The sequence below is a fragment of the Dermacentor albipictus genome, chromosome 1, assembly GCF_038994185.2.
Source record: "Dermacentor albipictus isolate Rhodes 1998 colony chromosome 1, USDA_Dalb.pri_finalv2, whole genome shotgun sequence".
NCBI classification, from domain to species: Eukaryota; Metazoa; Arthropoda; class Arachnida; order Ixodida; family Ixodidae; genus Dermacentor; species Dermacentor albipictus.
In genome coordinates, this window is record NC_091821.1 from 522551146 (window position 1) to 522575634 (window position 24489).

A 24489-nucleotide genomic window follows, 5' to 3' on the forward strand; every position below is an offset into this window, starting at 1 on the left:
CGAATCGAAGACGGGCGCCAGCAGCGCCCACTTTTTTCTAATAATTGCCTTTGTGTACATTTATTTATATCACTAGAAAAAACTCATGACAGCTTTGTTGCGTATTTCAAGATGTAGGCTGCGCAGTAGGAATGACGACCACAAGCGAGTAATTTTGCCCATAACAGTGCGCCACCAAGAACGGACAGAACTAAAGTCACTTACACCCCCAGTCCCTGTTCCAGCTATGCATAGAAGAAAGGGGTTCAAGGAAATGTTGACTGAGGAAAGCGACGTAAACGCCACACTCTCCCACGCAAGACCTAGCCCCACCGCGTTCTTTACGAGGCAGCGACGGAGCGAGAGAAGAGCGACAGTTATGACCCCACCGGGCATTCTCCTCTACCTGCGCGCGCAGCCAATTCGACACAGCTGCCAGAGCGCTTCATTTATAGCTTGAAAGGACGTCTTGTTGGGTGAGTTGGTCACAATACATCTTGCGTACTAGGCGCAAACACACACAGAAGGCTCACGTTACTATAAGAGAGGGGGGAAGGTGAGGTGTGAAAGACAGAAAGTTCTTCACAAATGGGGAGCTGCACCTCCACCGCAGGTCGGCCCTGCATTTCACTAGCTTCGGGAATGGCCCACGTATGGGGAGTGCTTAACGCCTGCTTCACCTTCGCCGCGGAAGGACCCGGCGTTGCACAACCTTCGGCATCTGCCCACGTATGGAGAGTGCTTAACGCTTGCTTCACCTCCGCCGCGGTAGGGCCCGGTATTGCAAACGTTCAGGGTCGGCCCAAGTATGGGGAGTGCTTAACGCCTGCTTCACCTCTACCGCGGGTTGGGCAGGTATTGCACTATCTTCCGGATCGGCCCATATATGGGGAGTGCTTAACGCCTGCTACACCTCCGCCGTGGTAGCGCCCGGTAATGCACAAACATCAGGATCGCGCCCCCCCCCCCTCATTGTGCAACAAAACACCGCGAAAGAATGCACGAATACTATGTTATTGCGTTGTTTAATTATTTACCTTATAACGTGCTGCAGTGCACGTGAAAATAGAAGCTGAAAAGAGAGCTAAGAGGTGCGGATTTGAGCGGTTCATATATATAAAGAAATAGACTTCACACACCTCCTTCTGTGTTACGCCTATAGAGTGGCTTTGGTCAAAAATGTGACGGCACAGTTTGTTTCTGCAAAGGTTTGACTGGAGCAGTTCCGGTTTTTTTGAAAAACTTATTCTGTTGTTTAAAATCATGTGCACATTTCTACTGTGCCATGCAAACTAATCGTGTGGCATGATGATAATTGTAGGCGCCAGATGTGCTTCTCAAACTGGTATGTGTGTGTGATGACGTAACGCCAAGCGCATGCCGTGCCACTTCGTCATCACGGGCACTGATATCAGCAGCGGATAAGTAACCGCTGCCTATAAAAAGCGTGTGCTAAAGAATAAACGCTGATTCCTTGTTCTGCACCTGCCACTGTCGTTTTCTGGAGTACGGCTTCAAGGTTGCCGCATGCTACTACAGTGTGCATATACGTAGATGTATTATAAATGCGTATGTCATGTGTATGACTGTATGTACACACATTTATCGCTTCCCTGTATTTCTTTTTTTCTTCATATTGTAACAATTTGCATGCAGCCTGTCTCGCTCTACCAGTCAAGCCCAATGTGACTTTGGCAGCCATGATTAATGCATAAGGTTCAATTGAAATAACAAAAGAGTTTATTATTATTATTATTATTATTATTATTATTATTATTATTATTATTATTATTATTATTATTATTAGTCGGCAGTGATTCGAATGGCCCAACACTGATGCTCTGTATTTTATCAGGACTCTAATTTACCTTTACTTATCGGTTCTGTTGCCGCTGACTGTACGGTACTTGTCTCGAACTATGTGAGATTTAGAAGACTGTGCCAAGTGCATTGCATGTCAAAAAGTGCTACCGAGCGATGGAGGGTATCTGTGTTGTTTCGAGTGTAAACTTGGCTACCACCTAGGACAGGCAGGTTCCAGCGTTAGTAGTAGTACGTACATGGGCATGGGACAAGCGAAAAAGGACTCATGGACTTGTAAAACGTGGTTAACTTGATAAAACGCGCCTTTTCTAAGTCACAAGCAGCTGCTGCAGGGAAAATCACCGAATCACTGCTGCGCGAAATCCTAGAGATCAAAGCTAGCCTAGCTTCACTGCCAGTTTTGCACCAGAAAGCTGACTCGCTCTTGCTGCTTAAGGCAGAATCAATGAAGCTGTCTAAAACTATCGGAGAACTAGAAGAATCAATCGCGTTTATGTCAAACCAATATGACTCGGCATTTGCGCAGGTGAAAGCTGGCACAGAACTTGCTGCAGCAAACCAGGCGGAAATCAGCGCATTGAAAGCGGCGGTGCAAGCACAAGCAGAGGAACTACAAGATCTGCAGGTAAATATGCAGGTATAGGACACAGATATGAAGCGGACACAATGGAAATAAATGAAAGCGAAACTAGGCTGCCTTCAGTAGCAGCAATTCAAGTAGGAGCTAAGGCACCAAGGCAAGCTCTCCCAAGTAACAAAGGACCCAATAAATAAACAACAAAGAATAAAAAAATCAATTTCAAGAGATAAGAGAATTCGCAGAACTGTCAAAACTGATCCACAAGGAGAGATAAAGGGATATTCGAATGTTTGATGAAGCAGTAAAAAAGGGACGTGGCACGAAGTCACTGGGAAGGAAACTTGGCATAGGACAAAGCAAGATGTATTCACTGACAGAGAAGCAGGGTAATATAATCAGCTATCTCGAAGATATAGTAAAAGCAGCCCAAAAACTCTATAGGGATCTGTAGAGTACTCAGAGCAGTTAAGACCCTAGCTTCACTGCCAGTTTTGCACCAGAAAGCTGACTCGCTCTTGCTGCTTAAGGCACAAGCAGAGGAACTACAAGATCTACGTGAAGTTCAAAACGAAGATGAGCAGTATAGCAGGAATGGTAATCTGGACAATGAAGGACTGCAAGAAGAACGTGAGAACTTGAAGGAAAAACTGGTTGACGTTGCGAATAAGGTTAAGCTGAACTTTTCGATCTCATACTTGAAGCAGCCCATCGGCTGCCTAGCAAAAAAGAAAAACAAATTGTGCTTATCCGTTCCTCGACAATATAAGTGAAAGAGGCGCGGTTTGAGACACGTAAGAAACTGCGACAGTTATGTGTTACTGAATCAGACCTGAACCTTTTCTTCAACGACAATCTAAACAGGATGTTCGAAGCAGTAGCTAAGCGCGAATAAAACCACGGGCACATGGAAGACAGACACGGACAAGTGCTGTCTTCCTTGTGTCCGTGGTTTTATTCGCGCATAGCTACTACTTCAAATATGGACCACCAACTAGCCTAACAGGCAACTTTTCTAGCCAAGATGAATCGGGGACTATTCTGGCGCACGCGCATGGTAGCGAAAGAAAAATTATTCAAGTACTGTTTGGTGAAAGGCGAAAAAACTTATGCGAAAAAGACTCAAATGACTCTCTCATTCGTGTGAACCGGGCAGCCGATAATAAAGAATTGCTTAGGCAGAATGGCAGCTACTTTCAATGAGTTATCCGATTTCACCGTTTTCAAGAAATCGTTTGCGCGCACGTCACCACGTGATTTTACACTTGCGAACATAAACATTAGGAGTCTACGTAAATACGGGGAGGAATTAAAAGTGCTAGCTGAATCTTTGCTTGATTTTGTAGATGCTTTTGTGTCACAGAAATCAACGTGTCAGATTATTTCCTACATATGTTCTCGTTAAATGAATACAGGTGTCGCAGCGTAACAACGGACTAACTGTAGAGGCGGCGGCATTGTTGTATTTGGAAGTTCAAAATATGGCACTTCTGTGCTAGACTTTATGTTCAGGCATGCGGAATGCCTCACCGTAAAGGTTCATTGTGTAAATTATGAACTGTTATTGCTAGCGGTGTACCGGTTCCCAAGTAATAGTGCTACTCGTTTTGTGTTGGAACTTTAAGAAGCATTAAAGAGGTTCACTTCACTGATCCATCAGTGGATCAAGCTGGCCTGGCAGGGGATTTCCATATTAACATTCTATGTCCAACAAACGCTTTAGTATCAGATTATTTGTCTGTTTTGGCATCTTAGGCTTTCACGTCAATGGTGATTGCCCCGACAAGAGAGGAAATTTTGAATGGTCGTTTTGTAACGTCTTGCTTAGACCATATTGCGCTTCGAGCGCCTAATCATTCGCTGACTTCTTGTGTTATCACTCATAGATTATCTTACCACTAGGCTGTTGCTTGCCATGTATCCCTAAGTGTATCGTTCGTTGGCACGCTGTATTCAAGTGCTAAGATCAGAACCGTCAGAATTCAGATTAAGTTTGTGGATCAAAAGAAGCTTGACAGTCTCTTTGTGAATTTCACCTGGTCTTCGTTGATTAATGCTAGGCCCCCAAACCAAGTGTACGATAGCTTTTGTGAGCGTCTAGCACATTTCGAACGGTAGTGCACACTTTTCATGAATAAAAAGTTCAGGAAAAGCTATCCATAGATTAATTCCGATATTATGCAAGCCAAATCTCGCAGAGATTGGCTTTGAAAAAAAGTACACGCACCCCTAAGAATATGAACCTCCAATTACAATATAAGATTGCAAGAAATAAAGTAGTTGCTCTTCTCCGCGCTGCAAAAGGTCGCTTTTTCTGACACAAATTTAATCAATCGTCCAAAAGTGCTCGCAAAACTTGTTCGCTGATAAACCATCTCAGAGGGTAATCCGAGACTGTAAAATCTCTGACAACATTTTCCTGGAAACGCTGTCAAAAGAGCTGACTTGTTTGATCATTCAGTCGGGCTTCAACAGAGGCGTTATCTAAGCCTAGGCAAGATATGACGCTTGGTGATTCTTTGACGGCATCTGCATTTTTACCGCGGCTTTCGAAATCTTACCATGCCCGGATCATTCTCATTTTTCGAACCAATAAACCACCTGGAGTAGATGGAATATCATTAAGCTTGCTGAGAAGAAACATTAAGGCGCTTTGTGTATCGGACACGTATACTGATTATGTAAGTGCGGAAGCGAATCGGTGATGCGTAGTGTGTACAGCGCGCTGCACTCATGTCTTTATAAGCCACGCTCTCAATAAACCTTCGTTCTTTCCTGCACTGACTAGGCTGCTGTAAGCGTCGTCTTCCATGGCACGTTACATGGTGTCAGAAGTTGCTGCGCTGCCTGTCAACGCCTAAGGGGAATAGCACCCGCAAACGCATTATGGACCTGCTGAAGGCACCACAGCCATTGCGGGTGATGGCTACCGTCACGGAAAACTGGAAGTGTTTTAAGCAGCATTTGAGTTATTTCTCCAGGCAACGGTGGTGAGGGACCAGCGTTAAACGGAAGCATCGAAGGCAGCCCTCCTACTGAGCATGGCGGGTGACGACGTGCTGGACGCCTTCAACAACTCCCAGTTCGCGCTGGGTGAAGACAAGACCGACTAGTGTGCAGTGGTTAGAAAGTTTGATGCCTATTGTGCCGAAGTGAGCAATGGAGTGTACGAGAGATATGTATTCAGTTCAAGAAAGCAAACGGAGGGAGAACCATTTGAAAAATTTGTTCGTGACCTGAAAAAGCAGGCAGCACAGTGTGATTTTGGCATTTTGCAAGAATCCAGGATAAGGGACCAGATCGTATTTGCACACACGATCCTACACTACGGGAGAAAATGCTTGATGACAGCCACGTGGCTTTGCAAAAAGCAGAGTGAATGTGTCAAGCAGCGGAGACGGCAGCACAGCGAAACGAAGTATGGCGTAGCGGGGAAGACAGAGTCGATGCCGTATCGAGGCGCACGGCGCCACCCTCAAAAGAGCGGAAGCAAGGAGAAGAATAATTTCACTGTCGTAAGTGCAACCACTGGCATAAACCGAAGCAATGTCCTGCGTTTAGAAAGTGATGTCGCTTGTGCCACAAGCTGAACCACTTTTCAAGTAGTTGCGCGTCAGCGGTAGTCAGCGAAGTCAAAAAACAGCAAGACGAGGACTTCGACATTCTCGTGATCACGGCATCTAGTCACAAAAGGGATTGGGCGGTTAGAGCCCAAGTTCGCAATCGCGAGATAAGCTTTAAAGTGGACATGGCGTTGCAGGCAAGCCTGTTTCCCAAGTCAATTTACCGCCAACTGACGGGAGCTGAAGAGTAGAAGCCATCGAATTGGTTGCTGAGGGCGTATAATGGTGGTACCATAGCGTGCTATGGAACGTCTACGCAGGAAGTAAGGCATCGTAATACTTCCGCTACGATCACATTTCTTGTTGTGAAAAATGGCCGTCAGGCCATACTTGGGCTAGAAGCTAGTGAGGCTTTGGGGCTGGTCCAGCGTAAAGTAGGCGCCGTAGACCAGATTTCCAACGACAGACTTCTCAAGAATTTCAGGCATGTTTTCGAGGGCCTAGGTTGTTTGCAACAGGCATACAGCATGGTCCTGCAACCTTAAGCAGTGCCAGTCGTGCAACCAGCTCGACGAGTTCCTTTGGCACTGGAAGAGCCCCTAAAGAAGGAACTTGATAGAATGGTACGCGCTGGCATAATTGTTAAAGTGAATGAGCCTGCCGACTGGGCCAGTCCTTTATTTCTGACAAAAAAGAGAGATGGCGGGCTACGGGTGTGCGTGGAGCCCAGAGCTGTTAACAAGTACATAGAGTGGCAGCATTTTTTGCTTCCTAGTCGCGAGGATTTGGAACCCCATTTAACAGGTGCTCAGCTGTCTTGACGCGAACTCCGGCTATCATCAGATACCGCTTGACAAGCGCACATCTAAGATCTGCACTTTCTCTTCACCATTTGCGAGATACCATTTACTGGGTCTGCCCTTCGGCATTTCATCCGCACCGGAGGCATTTCAACAAACCATGAGTCAAGTATTCGATGGCCTACCTGGTGTGCTAGTATGCATTGATGACATTTTCATTTGGCATTCCAGTAAGAAAGAACACGACGGCGGTTTGATGTGCTTAAAGCTGCCGAGAAAGCAGGGTTGACTTTCAGAGCACAGAAATGCAAGTTCGGTGTGAAATCAGTCAAATTCCTTGGTGTCGTCATAAGCCGAATGGGCATATCGCCTGACCCAAAGCTTATCGAAAGCTTGGCGAAAATGTAGACACCAACATGCAAGACTGACGTCCAGCGGACGCTGGGAGTGCTTAACTACTTCAGCCAATTCCTACCACGGTTGACCGAGCGAACGACGCTTTTACGAGAGCTTATCAAGTCCCGCGCAAAGTTCCAATGGACAGCAAACCACGCGCAAGAGTGGCAAATCTTAACGCAAGTTTTGACTACCACCCTCTGCTTGCAATCTTTGATCCGCAACGAGAAACTAAGATAACGTGCGATGCATTAAAGAAAGGAGCCGGTGCAGCATTATTGCAAGGCTACAATGGTGAATGGCGACCGGTAGCATATGCATCTCGTGTATTTATCCGAGCCGACTAAAGCTATGCACTAAATGAAAAGGAGGCACTCAGAATTTGTTTTGCCTGTGAAAGGTTTCACGAGTTTGTGTACGGAAGAAAAGTGCTTATCGAAACCTACCATAAGCCGCTTATAGTGATCGCGCAAAAGGAAATCGCGGACATGCCATCGCGTATGCAAACATTCTTTTTGCGGTTACTAAAATACAACTTTGTCTTCCAGCACATTCCCGGAAAGCAGCTAGTTCTCGCTGACATGTTGTCGCGCTCGACGGCTCCCCAGGGCAAAGATCAAGTTGGGGCTACTTCTGGTACCACAGACGGCGTGGAGATCCACGCAATGCAGTCCTTGAGCTAAATGGTCACTTCCTAAACGCAGCGGTTACTGCAGCAAGAAACGTCTCGTGACGTATACCTACAGGCCGTGACGAAGAGCTTAACAAGCAGGCAGCCGGTGAACGGGAAACTCAAGCCATTTGCGAAAGAACTGTCAGTCGTTAATGGAATAGTGCTGAAGGGCTCGAAAGTTGTAATACCGAAGAGTATGCGACAAAGCATCTTGAAAAGGATACGTGCTGGCCATCTCGGGTTGCAAAAGTGCAAAGAGAGGGCCCAAACTCTTGTTTGGGCCCTCTGAACTCTTGTTTGGGCCGGGTCTGAACGGCGAAATCGCTGCGCTGATAGAAAGCTGCGCAACCTGCCGAAAGTGCCCGTGCAGACAACCACATGAACCACTTCTAATGCGGCCTGTTCCAGAATGTGCTTGGTATAGGGTCGGCGTACATACCTTTTCTTATGCTGGAAATTCGCATGTGGTTGTTTACGACGCCTTTTCAAATTTCCCTGAGGCTGAGAAACTTGACGACACAACTGCAGCAACTACGATCGCAGGCCCTTCGCGCCATGTTCACCAGGTACGGCGTACCTGTAGAAGTTTGCACGGATAACGGACCCCAGTTTTCAAGCCATGAATTTGCCAGATTTGCCAAAACATACGACTTCAACCATGCAACTTCCAGCCCCCGTTATCCGCAGCCGAACGGCTTGGCTGAGAAAGAGGTGCAAATCGTAAAGCACATCCTGAAAAAGACTCGAGAGGCGAGGGAGGACTACTGGCTGGGTTTACTAGCCTATAGATTCAACACCACTGGAAGATGGGCATGCTCCTGGTGAGCTTCTGCAAAGAAGGCGACTTCGTTCTATTCTTCCTGACTTCGGCAGGGTGTCCCGGACCCCTGTGAGGAAGCACCACTAAGCCAAGGCCGGGAAGCCTTTGCCAATATTGCGCAGAGGCACGAAGGTGAGGCTTCAGGATGCGACTGCGTGGTCCTCAAAAGCGAAGGCCATTGGTGAGACTGCTCCAGGTTCCTATTCGGTACGAACGCAAGATCACCGTGCTCTGTGGCGCAACCGCCAACATCTACGTAGGACGGCTGAACAGTATAGCGGTAAAAGTGATGACGACTGCGAGGAGAATCCACCATATGAAAACTCCCGTGCGCCGGCGCCTGCAGCACCAGCTGAACCAACAGCGCAAGCCTCCGAGGCGTCATCTCTAGGAACAGCCGTAGGATCAATGCTACTAGCATGTGGCGGCGATCCTTTGCCTGGCATTCAACTAATGCATCTTACTAGAAGGTCGACTCGTGTCGTCCGGCCTCCCCAGAAGCTTCATTATGATGAACATGTTCAGCACGTGGTATAGGTTTTGGCAAATGTGTGTGTGTATCTAAGTATATTTTTTTTTTGTTACCCGAAGGAGGATGTATCGGACACATGTACTGAATATATCAGCGCGGATGCGCATCGGTGATGCGCAGTGTGTACAGTGCGCTGCATTCATGTCTTTATAAGCCACGCTCTCAATAAACCTTTGTTCTTTCCTGCACTGACTAAGCTGCTGTAAGCGTCGTCTCCCTTGGCACATTACACCTTCAGATATGCTTTTCATGTTAAATGGCTTCCTAGATACTAGAACTCTGCAACAAAATCTAAATACTGCTTTAGTTAAAGGGACCCTGAAACGCTTTTGACGATTTTCTACTAACGTACTGAGTCGTTAGAGTAGGTCCTTCTGATCATTAATTGACAGGTCTAAGTGCTCTGCGTAAAGTGTGTAATTTATTATAAGGTTTTAAAAATGCACATCGCTGCCGATCGCAGCGCACTGCTCGGCGGAATTTCAAGCCGCCCCTACCCATATGACCGAAATAACCCATATGACTTCAGTGGGGTGAGCTATCCGATTGGCTGACCAGGGCGCGTGATCGATACATTTTCTAACTTTATGGTAAACAAATGATCTTCGTAATAGTTGGAATGTCGGTTAATTTTTTATAAAAAGAAAGTAGCATAAAGAGAATGCACAAGAACCATTTTTCAGTACACTTAAGCACTTCCGGCACACAGCAAGTGTCGTCTGCTTGTGTTACAACGTACTCCATTTTGACGAGAGCTCCGCGGTCAGAGTTGGTGTCAGTCTTTTCGCGAGCACTATGATTCGACTTTGTTGCCTTGTGGGCTGCAAACGTAGCGACTGGCAATATGTCAAGCTGCGACATCCTGTCCCTCTGCAAGGCAGCGTACGAGCGAACTGGCTGCTGCGCAGGATTTGCGCGTTTGTGGCCGTCACTTTACACCGGAAGATTACTAACGCAATAGCGTTTCGCGAGTCCCGTATTAGGGCAAACGTAAGCGCAAGGGGACAGGATCTGGCCGCTTGACTGTGCCGTAACGGGATGAGCCGAAATGAGCAGAAGGGCAAATGTGAATGGTCTGCACGGTGCAGCCACCTGGTGGCATAGAGCTCAACCATACACAGTAGCAGCAACGAAGCGTTTCCTTCTTTGCTGCTGGTGCGTACTTTTCGCAGGAGTGTAATCATCAACACGTTGTTTTTATAAATGTTTAAAATGTTTTACACTTCGTTAGAGCAATATTAGCGCTTTGTTTGACTGGTTAAGCGCTGCGCCAACAAGTGTCTGGACCATGCAGACCGATCAGGCCGCTCACGTACATCTACGCCAAAGTTCCGTCATCAGCTTGAGTTTATGCCTCCAGTCAATTGCCGAAATGACCAGCTTACCTGTGGTTAACGGAATACCAGACACGTTCGGCGCTACTACAGGATGCTCGCAACGCACGCTGCTTCGATAGCTTTCGCTTGGGGTCGACAGCCAAGCGGCTAGCGGAGAGGTTTCGCGCGGGTGGGGGCGGGCTCCAAAACCACCGGAAGTGGACGATGTGACGTCGCATAGTGACGCAGGACCAGTGAAGGCAGAGCTTAGCCCCGCTCGCTCGGCGAACGAGTTGAGGAGGAAAAGCATGGCTGGGGAGGAGGGTAACTTCTAATCGCTTGCAGCTCCATTAATACGTAACGCTTCACTCAAATTGTGGCGCGAATGTTCTACTTAAGCTGTACCCTACGCGTCTACAAAATTTGTCCGAACCATTTCAGGGGCCCTTTAAAGCACTCCATAAGGCCGGAAATAAATCTAATATTGAAAACTACCGGCCTAAAGAATTTTGCCCGCATTATCTCAGGTTATAAAAATTTTTTTATCTGAGGTTATGATTTCTTTCATTCAAGAGTTTTGAATTTTGCCTGACCAACAATTTGGTTTCGTGCAAGGCCGGGGTACAATTTCGCTCCTGAAACAATTTGCAGGTGATTTGTATTCTGCTATTGAACTCAATCATTTTAGCTGTGCTTTGTTTCTCGACGTATCCAAAACTTTTGATTCAGTTTGCCTTGACATATTGCTTCGCAAATTATATCTTACTGGTTTTAGGGGCCCCTTCCATGCTCGACTTCAAAACTATCTCACCGACAGGTCTCAAATGGTTGTTATAGGTACCAAATACTATAGCAGCGAATTATCCCTTGGTGCTGGTGTCCCTCAAGGGTCAATTTGACCGCCTCTTCTCTTTCACATATTTGTGAGCAATTTCATTTCAGTAATCCCAAATGGCAACGTGCATCACTATGCAGACGATATCGTCTTTCTAACAAAGCATGTTAATTACAAAAAGGCTGTTGAATATCTGGAGCAATCGGTGAATGAAGCTATGGTCTGGCTTTTTAAAAACAAACTTATCATCAACAAAAAAAGATAAAAATTATATGCTTCAAGAATCCCCTAATAATTGGAACCACGGTCATTGCAGTGTAACTTCATACCCAATACTGCTTATCCTATAAGTGCACCCCTGTCGAAAATGCAAACTCAAATAAATATCTTGGTTTTCATTTCGATAGTGACTTGTCATGGCATAATCATGGGGCGCATGCATGCTCCAAACTAAGATCTGTCACATGTTTACTCTTCATCATTAAAAGTTTGGTGCCGTTTTATGCTAAAAAAATGATAGTAGATTCCCTTGCATAACATACCTTATGGTATGGTATAACAGTTTTCGCTTTCTGCTCCCACGTTGACAGGGCAGATTTGATAACCTCTTAAAAAATACATTAATAGGTGTGGCGTACAATCGCGTGACACCATCAAACAAAAGAATTTTCATGATCTCCGTTTTCCGTCCTTTCAATCTTTATTCATTCCCACGGTTGTGCTGCGCCATTTCTGGAAGGATGAATTTATGCAACCGCACGCCTCCCCGCGACCGCTGCGCAATGAAAAGCGCTTCGTTATACCGCGCGTATCTACTAGATACGGAGCAGCAAGAAGCTGTTTGTATGTGCCCAAGATATTTAATAATTTGTCAGACGACTATTTTTCTGTGGACTCTCGGTCTAAATTGAAAAGTCTGTTGCACATGTGTTATAAATATTGCTACCCATTTGGAAATCGTGCGTACGCGTGTCACTCTCGGATATCGTGATTTGATTTTTTGTGTATGCTATCGGCTGCGCAATTTGCCTTTAACATTAAATTCAGATTTGCATGACGTATTAAATAAGTTAGTTGCCCGGTTCCCCCCATGTCCACTCTTCCTTCTTGGTGACTTCAATTTTCCAGAAATTAACTGGCATGACCTCCCTCATCTTACTGCTCATCTGAGTGGTCTCTCTTCATCAACATCTTTCTGAATTTTCATTTTAAGCAACTTGCCCTGCAGCCTTCACGATCTACTGAGAATTCTGCTAACACTCTTGACCTCCTTCTCACTACTACACCGCAGCCTGTTTCATATTTAAGACATTTACCTGGTTTGAGTGATCATTACCTCATTTATTTTGTACTGCGTGCGTCTGTTCCCGCTACCAAAACGCCAAAAGTTGTCCGAGACTATAAAAACGCTGACTTCGAGCATATAAACCGCCAACTAATTGATCCTGTCACTCACTTTATTGCAAGTGTCCACACGCGAAACATTGATGAAAAGTGCACCTTATTCAAAGAAAAACTCATTTTTTAAATTAATCAATACTTCCCTCAGAAGCGCATTATATTCAACTTTCACGCTCCGTGGTTTAACGCACGTCGTCGGCGCCCGCTGAACGAGAGTATATCCGGCGGGCAACCCAAACGGCCGAACACTTACGCCACCGCTAAGACGGATTATAAACAAATTTCGTCTGAAGCAAAAACAAAATTTCTACCAGCACATGCTCCCGCCGCTTCTTAGAGATAATCCGGGGAAATATTGGAATGTGGCCAGCGGGAATATGCCGAATACACTAGGTATTTGCGATGATCAAACACTCCAATACACGCGATCGACTGCTCATCATCATCATCAGCAGCCCGGTTAAGTCCACTGCAGAGCAAAGGCCTGTCCCACATTTCTCCAACAACCCCGGTCATGTACTAATTGTGGCCATGTGGTCCCTGCAAACTTTTTAATCTCATCCGGCCACCTAACTTTCTGCCGGCCCCTGCTACGCTTCCCTTCCCTTAGAGTCCAGTCCGTAACCCTTAATGACCATCGGTTATCTTCCCTCCTCAATACATGTCCTGCCCATGCCCATTTTTTTTCCTTGACTTCAAATAAGATATTATTAACGCATGTTTGTTCCCTCAGCCAATCTGCTCTTATCCCTTAACGTTACACCTATCATTCTTCTTTCCATGGCTCGTTGCGTCATTCTCAATTTGAGTAGAACTCATTTCGTAAGCCTCCAGGTTTCTGCCCCGTAGGTGATTACTGGTAAGACGCAGCTATTATACACTTTTCTCTTGAGGGCTAATGGCAACCTGCAGTTCATGATTTGAGAATGCCTGCCAAACGCACCCCAGCACATTCTTATTCCTCTGATTATTTCCGTCTCATGATCCGGATCCGCCATCACTACCTGCCCTAAGTAGATGTATTCCCTTACCACTTCCAGTGCCTCGCTACCTATTGTAAATTGCTGTTCTCTTCCGAGACTGTTAAACAATACTTTAGTATTCTGCAGAATAGTTTTTCGACCCACTCTTCTGCTTTGCCTCTCCAGGTCAGTGAGCATGCATGCAACTGGTCCCCTGAGTTACTAAGCAAGGCAATATCATCAGCGAATCGAAAGTTACTAAGGTATTCTCCATTAACTTTTATCCCCAAGTCTTCCCAATCCAGGTCTCTGAATACCTCCTGTACACCCGCTGTGAATAGCATTAGAGAGATCGTATCTCCCTGCCTGACACCTTTCTTTATTGGGATTTTGTTGCTATCTTTATGGAGGACTACGGTGGCTGTGGAGCCGCTATAGATATATTTCAGTGTATTTACATATGGCCCGTCTACAACCTGGTTCCGTAATGCCTCCATGACAGCTGAGGTTTCGACAGAATCAATCGTTTTCTCGTAATCAATGAAAGCTTTATATAAGGGTTGGTTATATTCCGCACATTTCTCTATCACTTGACTGATAGTGTGAATATGGTCTATTGTTGTGTAGCCTTTACGGAATCCTGCCTGGTCCACTGCTTGACAGAAGTCTAAGGTGTTCCTGATTTTATTTGCCATTACCTTAGTAAAGTGATTGTAGGCAACTGACAGCAAGCTGACCGGTCTATATTTTTTCAAGTCTTTGGCGTCCCCTTTCTTATGGATTCGGATTATGTTAGCGCTCTTCCAAGATTTCGGTACGCTCGGGGTCATGAGGCATTGCGTATACAGGGTGGCCAGTTTCTCAAGAACAATCTGTCCACCATCCTTCAACAAATCTGTTGTTACCTGATCCTCCCCAGCTGCCTTCCCCCTTTGCATATCTCCCAAGGCTTTCTTTACTTCTTCCGGCGTTACCTGTGGGATTTCGAATTCCTCTAGACTATTTTCTCTTCTATTATCGTCGTGGGTGCCACTGGTACTGTATAAATCTCTATAGAACTGCTCAGCCCCTTGAGCTATCCCATCCATATTAGCAATAATATTGCCGGCTTTGTCTCTTAATGCATACATCTGATTCTTGCCAACTCCTAGTTTCTTTTTCACTACCTTTAGGCTATCCGTATCAATTCTATCCATATCATGCTTTTTTATGTAAGCTGTCTTACGCTTGTTGAATAACTTCGAAAATTCGACTGCTACAAAATGTTAAATGAATTTTTTGCCTCGTGTTTTTCTCGACCTTGGCGACTGTTTTCCCTCATCCTTGTACATCTTACTTTTTACCCATGAATCCAATACTCATTGATTCCGTTGGTTTGACATGTTTAATTGAAAGTCAGAAGATTTCATCTTGTTCAGGTATCGACGACATTAGAGCGAAGTTCTTGAAAAGTACATCTACCTGCTCATCGTTGAGTTTTCATGAAATCTTTGAGCAGTCATTACAGAGCTCTTCCATCCCTCCTGATTGGAGAATGGGGAAGGTGGTTCCGTTGCATAAATCAGGTAGTAAAGCTTCAATACTTAACTATCGGCCCAGGTCATTAACCAGCGTTCCCTGTAGGCTTCTTGAGCACATCATTTATTCTCATCTTGTTACCATTCTTCGTCATCATCATAATCATCGTCATCATCATCCATCATTTATTATGATGGATGATGATGAGGGCCCCATGGGGGAATTACATAAGGGGGAGGCAAAACAATAATACAAACATGGAATGAATAGTCATGTACTACGCAAACAAATGCAACAACTGAAAAGTCACTAAAAAGAACAGGTTTTTGCATAATTAGCTGCATATATGAGTGGTTAGTAACTCTCGAAATTTCGAAGGGTTTCGCTCTACAACAATGGATTCCGGGAGCGAGTTCCATTGTTCTATTGCAGAGGGAAGGAAGGATTTGTTAAAAGCGTTTGTAGAACCATGAAGGCACTGGATACATAAAGAATTGAATAGACGATGTTATGAGCGAATCATCATCATCATCATCAGCCTGGTTACGCCCACTGCAGGGCAAAGGCCTCTCCCATATTTCTCCAACAAACCCGGTCATGTACTAATTGTGGCCACACCGTCCCAGCAAACTTCTTAATCTCATCCGCCCACCTAACTTTCTGCCGCCCCCTGCTACGCTTCCCTTCCCTTGGGATCCAGTCCGTAACCCTTAATGACCATCGGTTATCTTCCCTCCTCATTACATGTCCTGTCCATGCCCATTTCTTTTTCTTGATTTCAACTAAGATGTCATTAACTCGAGTTTGTTCCCTGACCCAATCTGCTCTTTTCTTATCCCTTAACGTTACACCTATCTTTCTTTTTTCATAGCTCGTTGCATCATCCTCAATTTGAGTAGAACTCTTTTCGTAAGCCTCCAGGTTTCTGCCCCGTAGGTGAGTACTGGTAAGACACAGCTATTATATACTTTTCTCTTGAGGGATAATGGTAGCCTGCTGCTGATGATCTGAGTATGCCTGCCAAACGCACCCCAGCCCATTCTTATTCTCCTGATTATTTCCGTCTCATGATCCGGATCCGCCGTCACTGCCTGCCCCAAGTAGGTGTATTCCCTTACGATTTCCAGTGCCTCGTTGCCTATTGTAAATTGGTGTTCTCTTCCCAGACTGTTAAACATTACTTTAGTTTTCTGCAGATTAATTTTTAGACCCACTCTTGATTTTCTGGACGCCTGCGCAAAACATTCCGAAGCACTGAGCCATTATCCTCTTGACGTTCCGCTATCAATACCACCTATCAATACCGGAAAACCGGCCAGGACCATTCGCATGCACCGCTGAAAAATCGTGGGAGCTGAGGAAACTCCAAACGGAAGACGGTTATAGCAGAACAAGCCCTTGTGAGTGTTTATCACGGCGAACGTGCTCGCCTCCTCATCCAATGGGAGTTGGTTATATGCATCCTTAAGGTCCAGTGTTGTGAAAAATGATCCCCCACGTAGCGACGCGAAAATGTCTTCAACGTTTGGTAAATAGTACTCCTCAGTTATGCAGGCAGCATTGATTGAGGTCTTGAAATCGCCTCAGATGCGAAGGGACCCGTCTTTCTTCAGTACTGGTACGATTCGCGCCGCCCACTCAAAATGTGCTATGGGCGATAATACGCCTTGCTCTACTAAACGGTCCATCTCAGTTTCCACTTTTTCACGAAGAGCATAAGGGATTGACCTTGCCTTGTGGAACTTCGGTTGGGCGCCTTCTCGAATGTGGAATTTCACAGGTGGCCCTGAATGTTTCCAAGTCCTGGCTCAAAAAGGGCAGAAAACTCGGTCCTGAGGCTGTCAGGATCTGCTGACGTCGATTGAACCGTAGCGAGAATCCGGAACAGCAAAAACGAGAATGCTTGGATTAAGTCCCTTCCGCAAGGCTGGGACCCAAACAGCCTGTAACTATTAGTGTGGCAGGTACAGTCTTCCCCGCAAAATAGGCTTCAAGGTGCAGTTCACCGACAATGGGTAGCTTGCTCAAGTAACACCTGAGTATGTGTTTGCATTTCGATAAGCATGGCCAACTCAGACGGTGATTTAGATACATCTTCTGCGGGATGATAGAAAACCGTGATCCCGTGTCAATAAGCAAGTTCAAGGACATGCCACCCCAGCGGATAACTCTGCGGAACGCCTGGAGCAAAGATTTCTTTTCCCGCGATCCCTGCAATATCAACACTGATGAGATATCGCCTTTCTCCGTTTCGGATACAGCGCTCTCATAATGAACTGCGTTAGCGACGTCATCGCACCTACGATCAGCCCGGAGCCCCGATTGGGAGCGGCATTTTCTTGCGAAATGACGGGTCTTCCGACAGGGAAAACACTGCTCCTTTTTGTGCGAACAGTCGCTTGCTTCGTGATCGTAGTTTCCGCAGCGTGCGCACTCAGTATGGCTTTGCTTATCTTTGGTGAACGTCTGATATCGGTGCGATTTACTCCCTACAGTGCACACCGCTGCCTCATTATCAGGCCTAGTCATGGCACTTACTTCCAGTGCGGCTGTCTCTGCCGCTACGGCAATCGTTTTCAGCTTGGGCAACTGTGAGCTCAGCGCAGTGTGAGCCCACAAACAATGCGGTCCCGTAACATACGGTCAAAACTAGTGCCGAAGTGACAATTATCCGCAAGCTTGCGTAGCTCAACAGCATAGTCCCGGACAGATTCGTTTGCAGCCTGATCCCTTACAAAGAACTTGTAACTTGCGGCAACCTCATTAGTCTTCGGCGCATAGTGGGTATTTAGGATGGTAAGTGCGTCCTTGTAACTCGGGCCATTTACTTTTTTGGGGGGGGGGGCAGTGTCCAGCAAGAACGCCTACCGTCTTCGTTGACAGTGTCGAAAGCAAGAGCGCCCTTTTCTTATCATCTGTCTTAATATCATTTGCTTCAAAAAATGCGTCCAGTCGAGTCAAGTAAATATCCTACTTTTCTTGATTTTCGTCGAAACTTGGGGTACCGAGGCTCGTAGCCAGGGCCATGACCGCCGATGCTCCGTAGACTCGATTACGTTCAGTACCCAGCAGGACTCCCAGCGCTACCGAGACGCCACTGTTCGTGGCAGGGGCTCCGCGGGGTGGCCACCCTCGTCGCCACTGATGTCGCGGGGGACAAAGTGACGGAGACGATCCACGAGCACGTACCCCACTGCTTTATTTCAGTCACAGCAAACTATATATATAGGCTGCTTGCCTATGACGTAACATAAAAGAACGAATTGTGTTTGCCACGTGTGGCACAGCACTTCATATCATATACCAATCAGTTAAAGTAAACAAATTGGACAAGAAAGCTGTAGATTTAGAAAACTGCAGCGGTATACAAATCGTTGTCTTCTATGACGTACGGGATAATGATCAGTCTAAAACATGGACCTGCCGTGGTTACTCAGTGGCTATGGTGTTGGGCTGCTGAACACGAGGTCGCGGGATCGTACGCGCTCACGGCGGCAGCATTTCGATGGGGACGAAATGCGAAAACACCTCTCTACTTAGATTTCGGTGCACGTTAAAGAATCCCAGGTGGTAGAAATTTCCGGAGTCCTCCACTACGGTGTGCCCCATAATCAGAAAGTGGTTTTGGCACGTAAAATCCCATAATTTAGTCTGAAACATGGGACACAATAGAACATTTAATTAAATATATTTGTAAATTTAATTTGACTATTGGGCTGAAATTTGTTGAAAGTGCACACCGCGTGGGTCGTTATACCTGTAAAGCAAAGCGACCATTTGTTGTGACTATTTTATCTTTCAAGGAAAAGCAAATGATCCTTTTGAACGCCAGGAAGTGTAAAGGGACAGCGTATGATATCGATCAAGACTGCTCAGCTGAAACGCGCGCTATGAATGAGAAGGAGACGGGGGCTATATGCTAAAGTTATAAAAGCCGACAAAACAAACAAAGTCAAACTAAGTTTTGATAAGCTTACCTTGAATGGTAGGGCTTTTCAGTATGACTAGAAAGAAGAAGAGGTTTACCCGCTCTAGAAACTGTGAGCTAGTTAAGGCCAAAGTCATAGTGAATAAAGTAGATAATATTATTGGCTTCATATGGTAGGTAAAGGCAGATATCGTCTTGGCTCAATTGAACACTTAATGATAGCGAATTATTTCCCCGAGGCTACGTAGTCTACCAGAAAGATAGGCCTCGCCTCGGCGGAGGCTTTTTCTACTCGTTTATTAGACATAACGCTCTCACGCTCTGGATATCAATCATGACGCTTTTGAAACAGTCTGGCGTAAAATTCTGCTTCCTAACCGTTGTAACTTTGTGGGTGGGGCAGTTTATAGAGCCCCAAACGACAGCCAAGCCTGTACTAAGCTGACAAACATTGTCACATCGAGGCTCGTTGCACTGCGAACACCGAAATGAAAAAAAAAGTGTCGTAGACATGTTTGGCTTATTAGAGTAGCCAAATGAACCGGAGGCAATAACCTAGATTTGTTGTTTTCAACCTCACCTAAGTTGATAAGTTCTACTACAATTATAGCAGGAATGAGCCATTATTCATCTGCATTGCCATAGTTAAAACTAAATTTCTGCGATCGATCTCTTGTGAGAGCAGAAATGTGTTTTTTCTATTATAAGGGACACTGTGAAAGTATTGTAGAGAACAGGAATGTCCGGCGTTGCAACCAAATCACCAGTCGTCCGGGGAGCGCGAGCTCGACATTTGCCTGAGCTGCTCTGCTTGAGACACGCTGCCTGCTGCTCTCTTGCACTGTATTCATAATAGAGTACAAACAAAAAACTTTTTGATTACCTGCCTGTTTTCGCATGCCTGGCGGAAGAACACGACGTACATTTATTGTGGATACATTCAAATGCAATTTGCAAGAATTTACAAACTAATATATTATGCCGAAAATACATCCACCCATGCTTGAAAAGCGTCAAATGATGCCGACAGAGATGCTACGGTTAATTAAAAAAGAAAAAGAAGAACTTTTATGCACCGTAAGGGAACAAAAAGTAGGGCTCACTATGAGAAAGTGCTAAAAGTAACGCATGATTATAAGCTCAAAAGTGTAATCGCGAGGAAACTTCTTTAAAGGACCAACCGATAGACTGAGCGCTTTTGGAAGCACCTAAGAGGGGGTGGATCAAGTGCTCGGGGTATCAAGAAAATAGTATGTAATTACCGACTTGTTAAAGATGACGTATAAAAGGTGACGTGCCGATACAAATCATTTCACTCTGTATTTTTCCCAGCATGAAGAAACTTGTAAACGATACTTGTTGGCTACAGGTATGTGCCACTTATCGCACAAGTGGAATTCAGCGTACACGGTATCACAAAATTGTTAAATCAATTGCATGGAACTAAAGCAGTTGCCCCTCACCTTGCATGCTGAAACTTTACCTTTTCGTGATTTTTACGCAGTCACTCTGCGCCGGTGAATGGCTTGCTCATAAAGCTTGCTCGAGAAAGGCGGTCCAAAGTTCTACGCCCATCTGACTGGCATGTGTTGTATGTATGGTAATGTAGCCCATTATTACGCAGCTCTCATAAACCACACGGCAGAGAATAAAATTCTGATCAAAGATTAACATAGCTTCCGTATGGGCTTGAGCTGCACAACGCAACTTGTAGAATTTGATCATGATCTAGTGTCGGAAATAATTTAGAAAGCCAGATCGATTGATTGTGCTTAGTTACTTGCATTTCAGTGCTTGGTATACAGAAAAATTTCCTGTGAACGACACCGGACACTGCTTCAGAGCGACTGCGAGGATTTATATTACTGGTGTAACCAAAGAAACATGTGTTTGAAACTAAGAAAGAGCAGTTTCGTCCGAAAAGCGAAGCATCGATAGCGAGAGCAAATTAGGGAACAGCTATAGGAAGTAAGGATAGTAGTTTTATCGGCCATATAAACTTGACAATACAGGTATAGAACGCACAGCTTTTGGCATATATGAAGGGAAAGCGACGGGCGCGTGGCTGCTACACAAGTGTTACAGCGCCCAGTAGTCTGGCAGTGTTTCCCAATGTTTTGACAAAAGGGGCTTGGGAGCTGCGTAGGTTCAGCGTAACAGTTTCGCGTCTCCCTACACGCGGAAGCAAACTGCCGCAGAATAAGTACACCTTTACTACCAGTGATGTGCTTTGTCTTATTTCACTGTTGCTACTAAGGTGTTTTGTTGGTGTTCTCCAAAGTAAAATACTGCGGATTAAAACGTGGGAGTCTTTACACAATCCTTGTTCACACTTTACCTCCGCAGCTCTCCCTGCAGAGCCACAGCAAGTTGTCCACAAGTATAACTGAATTAACAAGCATGGCTTCACGTGCTGGGAGCAGCGGTGGCGTAGAAGTTGACCATCCGCCACGCGAGCAAGTAGACCGTGGCTCGAACCCCGGTGCCACGCAATTTTCCACCGGATTAAAAAAAACGCGTGCTGCTAAAATTGCATAGACAGTCCTAGAGTGCTGCTTGATCCCGGTGACTAGAACCGGTAACGCACTCCCTCATTAGAGCAGGATTGGCCTCCCTGGTGCAGTACATGGCCACAACCTCCTATATGAATACAAATATCCAGCCCCGGCCCTCTGTCCCCAGTAGCGGCGAAGCAACTGTGCACGGCTGCGGTCAGACCTGTGACGCAGCAGAGGGTGGTAAGAATCTCTAGGTCCGAATAAGCCACCATTGGAATCTGAACCTCGCAACATTTAACGCGAGAACGTTATCTACTGAGGCGAGTCTAGAAGCGCTATTGGAGGAAATATGGGGCAGTAAAGGGGATATAATAGGACTCAGTGAGGTTAGGAGGACAAAAGAAGCGTATGCAGTGCTAAAATGTGGGCATGCCCTGCGCTGCCGGGGCTTAGCGGAGAGACGAGAACTAGGAGTCGGATTGCTGAATAATAAGGGTATAGCTAGTAACATACAGGAACTCTATAGCATTAACGAGAGGGTGGCAGATCTTGTTGTGAAACTTAATAAGAGGCACAAATTGGAGGTCGTACAGGTCTACGCCCCTACATCCAGTCATGATGACAAGGAAGTCGAAAGCTTCTACGAAGACGTGGAATCAGCAATGGGTAAAGTCAAAACAAAATACACTTTATTCATGGGCGACTTTAATACTAGTCTAAGCAAGAAACAGGCTGGAGACAAGCCAATGGCAGAATATGGCATAGGCTCTAGGAATAGCAGGGAAGAGGTGTTAGTAGATGTTGCAGAACGGAATAATATGCGGATAATGAATACCTTCTTCCACAAACGGTACAGCCGAAAGTGCACGTGGATGAGACCCAATGGCGAGACTAGAAATGAAATAAGCTTCATACTCTGCGCTAACCCTGGCATCGTACAAGATGTTGACGTGCTCGGCAAGGTGCGGTGCAGGTACCACAGGATGGCAAGAACTCGAATTACCGGAGGGAACGGAAGAAACTGGTACGGAAGAAGCCGAACAATGAGTTAGTGGTAAGGGGGAATGTAGACGAATTCCGGATCAAGTTACAGAACACGTATTCAGCCTTAACTCAGGAAGAAGACCTTGGTGTTGAAGCAATGAACGACAATCTTATGGTCATCGTTAAGGAGTGTGCAATACAAGTCGGTGGTAACCTCGTTAGACAGGATACCAGTAAGCTATCACAGGAGAGGAAAGATCTGATTAAGAAACGCCAATTTATGAAAGCCTGTAACCCTACAGCTGTAATAGAATTGGCAGAACTTTTCAAGTTATTCAACAAGCCTAAGACAGTTGACATAAGGAAGCATAATATGGATAGAATGGAACATGCTCTCAGAAACAGAGCAAGCCTAGAAGCAGTGAAGAAGAAATTCGAATAGGCAAGAATCAGATGTATGCGTTAAGAGGCAAGGCCGGCAATATCATTACTAATATGGATGAGATAGTTCAAGTAGCTAAGGAGTTCTATAGAGTTATACAGTACCAGTGGCACCCACGATGATACTGGAAGAGAGAATAGTCTAGAGGAGTTTCAAATCCCACAAGTAACGCCGGAAGAAGTAAAGAAAGCCATGAGAGCTATCCTAAGGGGGAAGGCCGCTGGGGAGGATCAGGTAACAGCAGATTTGTTGAAGGATGGTGGGTAGATGGTTCTAGAAAAACTGGCCACCCTGTATACGCAATGCCTCATGACTTCGAGCGTACCGGAGTCTTGGAATAACGCTAACATAATCCTAATCTATAAGAAATGGGACGCCAAAGACTTGAAAAATAGTAGACCGATCAGCTTACTGTATGTTGCCTACGAAGTATTTACTTAGGTAATCACAAATAGAAACAGGAACACCATAGACTTCTGTCAACCAAAGGACCAGGGCGCATTTCCTTAAGGCTACTCAAGAATAGAGTGTATTCACACTATCAGTCGGGTGATAGACACATCTGCGGTATATAGCCAACCCTTATATATAGCTTTCATTGATTACGAGAAAGCGTTTCAGATGAAACGTCAGTTGTCATGCAGGATTTGCCGAATCAGGCTGTAGACGAGCCGTACGTAAAGGTACTGAAGGATATCTAAAGCTCAAATGATATTGCGCAACAAAAAACGACACGTACGTAAGAAAATACGACACACCAAGCGCAAATTGCTCCTGTCATATATATAGCGGCTCCACAGCCACCGTAGTCCTCTATAAATAAAGCAACAAAATCCAAAATAAGGAAAGGCGTCAGGCAGAGAGATACGATCCCTTCAATACTATTCACAGCGTGTTTACAGGAGGTATTCAGAGACCTTTATTGGGAAGATTTGGGGATAAGAATTAATGGAGAATACCTTAGTAACTTGCGATTCGCTGATGATATTGCCTGGCTTGGTAACTCAGGGGACTAATTGCAATGCATGCTCACTGACCTAGAGAGGCAGTGTAGAAGGGTTGATCTAAAAATTAATCTGCAGAAGACTAAAATTATGCTTAAGAGTCTCGAAAGAGAACAGCAGTTTACCATAGGTAGCAAGGCACTGGAAGTGGTAAGGCAGTACATCTACTTAGGGCACGTGGTGACGGCGTATCCGGATCATGAGACTACAATAATCAGAACAATAAGAATGGGCTGGGGTGCATTTGGCAGGCATTCTCAGAACATTAACAGCGGGTTGTCATTATCCTTCAAGAGAAAAGTTTGTAACAGCTGTGTCTTACCAGTACTCGCGTACGGGGCAGAAACCTGGAGGCTTACTAAAAGGGTTTTACTTAAATTGAGGACGACGCAACGAGCTACGGAAAGATCAATGATAGGTATAACGTTAAGGGATAA

At 45.5% G+C, this 24489-nt stretch overlaps 2 protein-coding genes across 3 annotated transcripts in view; one reads left to right on the top strand and one right to left on the bottom strand.

Moving 5' to 3' along the window:
• Positions 1-24489, bottom strand: part of LOC135908148 (uncharacterized) — a 453412-nt gene that overhangs the window by 359771 nt on the left and 69152 nt on the right. The window lies entirely within an intron of this gene.
• Positions 1-24489, top strand: part of LOC139059814 (uncharacterized) — a 76278-nt gene that overhangs the window by 48319 nt on the left and 3470 nt on the right. Inside the window, exon 2 of the mRNA XM_070538346.1 lies at positions 2330-2428. Within this exon, the coding sequence (XP_070394447.1) occupies positions 2330-2428 (99 nt within the window). The remainder of the gene's footprint in view (positions 1-2329; positions 2429-24489) is intronic.